At 42.2% G+C, this 6,000-nt stretch overlaps 1 protein-coding gene across 1 annotated transcript in view; it reads left to right on the forward strand.

The window, feature by feature from the left end:
• rmdn3 (regulator of microtubule dynamics 3) overlaps positions 1-3,291 on the forward strand; it is a 411,523-nt gene extending 408,232 nt beyond the window's left edge. Inside the window, exon 12 of the mRNA XM_038783476.1 lies at positions 2,893-3,291. Within this exon, the coding sequence (XP_038639404.1) occupies positions 2,893-2,952 (60 nt within the window). The 3' untranslated portion in view covers positions 2,953-3,291. The remainder of the gene's footprint in view (positions 1-2,892) is intronic.
• The last annotated feature ends 2,709 nt before the right edge of the window (positions 3,292-6,000 follow it).

Raw genomic sequence — 6,000 nt, forward strand, 5'->3', positions numbered from 1 at the left:
AGCAACCACGTAACATGTTCTGATCCTGCCCAAAGTTGGAGAGGTTTTGGAGGTTGTTCTTCAGCACCATGCTGGCAATTTTACATGTGGACTTAGAGGCAAATCCCCGGGGAGCCATATTCGGGGTGTCGCACTTGCTGGAGTTGCAGATGGAGTTGGGCGATTGTTTTAGCCTTCGCCTTGTTGATTGCTCAAAGGCATGTCCTGTTGGGTAGAGGTCAGCTTCACCACCCGGTGCGTTGATATGGCTAGGGAATCTAATGGAATTTTTGTATTTGGGGAAGGTGAAATTTGCTCTGAGGGGGGTGAGTGAGGGCTTCCACAAGAGATGAGGTTTGTTTGTATTACATTTTGGGGAGCTGGTTGCCACCAACTGCTGGGGGGGAGGGGAGGGATGGGGGGCCTGGGCTTTTGTTTTATTTTGGATTGGTTTATTTTGTAAATGTTATGTGTTTTATATGTTTAATTGTTAAAATTTGAAGATTTTTCAGAAAAATTTGTTTTTCCTCATGTAATGATTAGTTACTTTGCCAATCTGCAAGCCTCCTTCAAAATTTTCCAAACCCCTGACGTCAACCACATAGAAGGACAAGGACAGGAGATACATGAAAACTGCAACACTTAAAAGTTCCCCTCTAAGCCACACACTATCCTGACTTGGGACTATATCATCATTCCTTCGCTATTATTAGGTCAAAATCCTGGAACTCTGCTAACATGTCTGTTGGTAGTACCTTCACCACATAGACTGCAGCAGTTGACTTCGCCACCATCATCTTGAGGACAATTAGGATGGACAACAAATGCCTGACTTGCAAGTCACTCCGACTTCCCATGAAACAATTTTTAAAAAATATATTTTTATAAGGGGTCGGCGCGGCGGCGCAGTGGTTAGCACTGCTGCCTCACAGTGCTGAGGACCTGGGTTCGATCCTGGCCCCGGGTCACTGTCCGTGCGGAGTTTTCACATTCTCCCCTTGTGTGCATGGGTCTCACCTCCACAACCCAAAGATGTGAACCGTACGTGGAGGCCACACTAAATTGCCCCTTAATTAGAAAAAAAAATTGGGCACTATCAATTTAAAAAAGAAATAAATAAAATATTTTATTAAATGTTTTAAATAAATACAAAACCAAAAAACAAAACAAGCAATCAAACACAACAGCATCAAACCCCCTCCCCTTAACTGCTGATGGTAACTATATCTTTAAAGAACAATAAAAGGTCGCCATTTTTTGTAGAACCCCTCAATTGCACCCTTTAATGTGTATTTAACTGTCTCAAGATGCAAATACTCAATTAGATCCCCCAGCCACACCAAGGCACTGGGTGGAGAAGCTGACTTCCACTCCAACAGAACCTGCCTGTGAGTGATCAATGAAGCAAAGGCTAAGTCATCCGCCCCACGCCTGACTGCAACTCTGGCAGGTCTGACACCCAACTGGGGGACTGTGCTCCAAATCCGTGTGTAAAATCTCCGACTAGGCACTAAAGAAGGAGACCCAAAATCTCACCAGCTCTGGACACGGCCATAACATATGCACATGGTTTTCCGGGCCCTTCTCGCAGTTCTCACACTTATCTTCCATCCCTTCAAACAACCGAGTCAACCTAGCCCTAGTTAAGTGTGCTTGGTGTACCACCTTCAACTGTATCAACCCCTTTTCATGCACGGTGAAGTGGCGTTCACCCTACACAAAGCCTCACACCATACCCACTCCTCTAATGCCACCCTCAACGTCTCCTCCCTCTTGACCTTAATCCCCGCCTGGGGCACTGTATCCGCCGCCATTATTCTCCTGTAAATTCCCGAGGTACTTCCCTCTTACAAGCGCCAATTCCTTTTTCAACAGTGAGGTTGGCGGTGCCTATGGAAACAACGGTAAAGCCTTCCTGCAAAGTCCATCACCTGCAAATATTTAAAGCTATCCGCCTGCGCACACCTGAATTTTCTGACAGCTCCACCAGGCTTGTGAACTGACCCTCCAGAAATAAGTCCCCATGCCATCCATCCCCTTATCCACCCAGCCCTGAAACCTGGCATCCAGTCCTGGCGGCTCAAACATATGATTATCGCAAATCGGCACCCTCTTCGACATCCTACCTAATTTAAAATGCTGCCAAATTGACATCAGATTTTCCAAGTCGCAATCACCACCGTATTCCACATTTACTTACCTCAGTATCCTCGAATGCATCCCATCCAATCCTGCTGACTTAACAACTTTAAGTACCACCCAACCTCTTCATCAACTTTTAGCCAATCCAGTATCTCAACAACCGCTTCTTTCACTATGACTTTGACACATGTAAAGTATGCCTTTACTCCCTCAGCCATGCCCTTTGCAACAATACATGTATCTCCTTTTTGGTCCCGAATCAGTCAAACCCGTCCTCTTACTTTCTTTTTACTATGTATATGCCTACAGCAGACTTCTGGATACATGTTTATATTAGCTGCTAGTTTCTTCTCATACTCTTTGCTTTTCTTTTTCCTTCACTCACCCCCTCTGAATTTTCCATATTTAACATGGTTCTCAATTGTATTGTCAATCTCATATTTCATATGCACCCTTTCTCTGCTTCAACTTTCCCTCCATCTCATTTGTCATCCAAGGATCACTGGCCCTGGTTGTCCTCTCTTCCCTCCTCATATTATAATCCTGTGAAGTTACGGAGGATGGTGGGGGCAGTGTTTGATATGACATTGTCCTCTGGTATCCAGTCTTCCAAGTGCCACTCTATCTTATGAGGAAGCACCTGCCCTTTGCTTTCCCACTCTTTTCCCTTTGCTAAGTGTAAGTTAAATCAAAGTAGTCAGTCTTCTGCCATGCCAAGATCTACTTTGTGTGTCTCCAGATGTCACAGTCCTGTTCTTTCTCTTGATCTAGGATGCAGAAGCACAGAATGAACTGGAAGAAATGCAGAATGTCCTCAATCAAAGCAGCTAAGCACTGTCCTTTTAACCAGAAGGAGCTTAGAAGGCCGCTGTTCCACAACAGAATGTCCTTGTGTTACGTAAACAACTTTGAATCCAACCTCCTGCTATTCTGGTATTTTATTTTGTTGCTAAATAACCACAAAAATATTATAAATCAAGTCAGCTTGATGGTCAGAGGTTGAGAATTTTCTCCAAGTCACAAAGAGATCAATCTTTTCTCAAACCCCTACAGTACAGGGGATACTCATTGGATCCCAATGAGTTGACATTTTATTTTCCTTTGGCAGCTGAGATTTCCTTTGCCGTGTGAAGAGACTGGCCTTTCTACATTAAAAAAACACTTATTTTCCATTGCTCTTATTCACATTCTTTTAACAAGAGCTTCAAGTGGGCTAATTTTAAGGTTATTTCCTGCAATTTATTTGGATAAGCATACGTAATGTGCACACACAGATAGAAGGAAAGCATTGATATTTTCAAGGATATACTCACTGCGTACAAGATTCCAGAGTCCCAGAATTGGTGTTTCAGAGGCCTCTGTAACTTTGAGAGTTTATTATCGTGTATTTGCCTCATCCCCAATTGTAGTGCTTGTGCATCTTTTGTGATGAACAAAACGACTGTTAAGCAGCATGATGAAGTGTGCTCCCCTTGGCTCTCAGCAGTGAGATCATAAAAATATTCAGAGAGATGGAAATTGTCCAATGGCCATTTGGCAAAGTGAATGTGTAGCAATTATTTGAAGCCAAGCAATCCAGGTTAGATTCTCACTCTGTTGTAATTAACTAAGCTCAGATCCAGCAGTAGTTAAGCCACAGCTGGCCTTGAGGAGAGGAGGAATCAGTTAAGGTTTACGCTGATGATCAGCCCTGGAAGAGTGCATGTGTCTGGACAACTGGTGAGAACAAGGTGAGGATTAGACCACCCTGCCCTGGGTTTGCCAGCTCTTACTATCTAAGTATATTTGTGAAGTCTGGCCATGTAGGAGAGGTATGGAATGGAAACTAGTGCCTAAGTCAATGCTTTCAGGCATGGAAGGGAGACAGTGGCACAGAAGAGAGGGAGAGAGATGTGCATTTCACAACAAAAATTATTACCTTACACTATTCTACTTAAACCATTAACTAACACTTGCTGCAAAATTTAGATTTAACTTAAGTATAAGATTGATTTGTTACATTATTCAGTCTTTTTATCATAACATGTCACTGAAATAAAATGGTCCTGGCTGATACAATTTCATAATTCAGCCATCTGCACCAGCTCCACGATGGCGAAGCAGATACATTTTCAAAGCCTATTACCTTGAGCATAGTGAATGATTTCTGTTTACCCTTCAAATATATTTGAAATGTGGCACGTTTATTCTAAGCACCAAGAAAGTTAATATGTGAGTACTAAGTGCTCTTTGCAGCTGTTCAAACTTGCATCCGTCACATAATATCTGCAAATTAGTAAGTTAGTGTTAAGAGTAGTGTTAAGGGGGGGGGGGGGGGGGGGGGGGGGGGGGTTGTTAGGTTGCGGGTATAGGGTGGATACGTGGGTTGAAATGAAAATGAAAAATGAAATGGGTTTGAGTAGGGTGATCATTGCTCGGCACAACATCGAGGGCCGAAGGGCCTGTTCTGTGCTGTACTGTTCTATGTTCTATGTTCTATGAGTTCGTAATATTCTACAGAGATCTCAAATTTACAATAAAGTAATTCAGCAGCAGGCCTGACATCAATCTGCAACATTTATATTGAATAAGAAATTCTACTGTTGCTGTATCGGCAACAATAACTAGGCCAGTTGTTACCTGATGGAGAAATAATACAGAACATGTCCATTTTGGAATGCTTCAAAGGCACTTTAATTTGTAAAACAATAATGAATGATATATAATGTGACAGCCGCTAAAAATACAATTGAGACAAAGTATATAATCCAAAGATCTGTCTGGTATGTTGGATTTCTGCTCTGTTCAATTTATCTCACACACATGATCCCAAAACACACGATTTACACTGACTTGCCACAACTAATTTTGTTATAACTTCTCCTAAAATGTAGCAATGCTAACTCACAGCAGCTGCTGTTTATATGAATTTGTTAACTATATCATATCCCTCCCGGCTCTGTATTTGGCAAAATTGTTGGCCCACTTGTTTAAAAGGTCCACCAGAACATATTATTATGAAATGGTTGTCGCTGGAGAGGGCGAAGAACATTGCAAGTCCGTTTCACTGTCTGAAACTCCTTATTGGATTACAAAGTCTATTTACGTATTTAATACTTTTGGCACTTTTGGATTGGTTCAGTATGGTATTTATACCCCAGATTTCTCATTTTTCCAGTGCTTCTGGTGTGTAAAACAACCAAGTTAAGAAAAGTAGGTTTTGATGTCCAGTTTTGTGATTAATCCCTGTAGCACACAATAAGCCAGTCATTTACAGGGGAAAATAAAGTTGCATTGTCTGCAGCTGTCTTTGCAACTCTCTCCCGACATCAAGTGATTCACTAGCCATGGAAGAATGCAGCTAAGTGAAAGACTTAGCAAATTGTTTTTCTTTCTCTGTAAAACCCAAAAAGACATTTGCAGCCCTCTGAACACACCACTGTTTGTCTTTTTCTCCCCTGGGTAATGTAAACTTCCCAACCACTCACTTTCTGGGTTTCTTATCGGAAAGATACATGCTAGTTCCACTTGGAGTATGCCCGGCTCCCCATGCTATCCTTGTTCCCTGTTCTCTCCTCATGTATCCTTCTGTCTTCTAAGCCTTAATATTTCAGCATACATTTGCCACCCTGCTTCATCCCTGTGTTCTCGTTTGTTCCTAATCCTCTGCTCATCCTGTGAGCAAGGACACAGAGGACATTAGCGTCGCAAGTAGGCTTACATTAATACTGCAGTGAAGTTACTGTGAAAATGTACTAAATACATGTAAAATTGCATACATTGTATCAGCATCCCACATTTAGCTCACCCTTTCAAATTCTTTCCTATGTAATGGAAATTAGCAGGCCACAAACTTCTGTGCAAGATAGCATAGCCTTACTGAGAAGAGTACAAGGTAGC

Source organism: Scyliorhinus canicula, chromosome 2, assembly GCF_902713615.1.
Source record: "Scyliorhinus canicula chromosome 2, sScyCan1.1, whole genome shotgun sequence".
NCBI classification, from domain to species: Eukaryota; Metazoa; Chordata; class Chondrichthyes; order Carcharhiniformes; family Scyliorhinidae; genus Scyliorhinus; species Scyliorhinus canicula.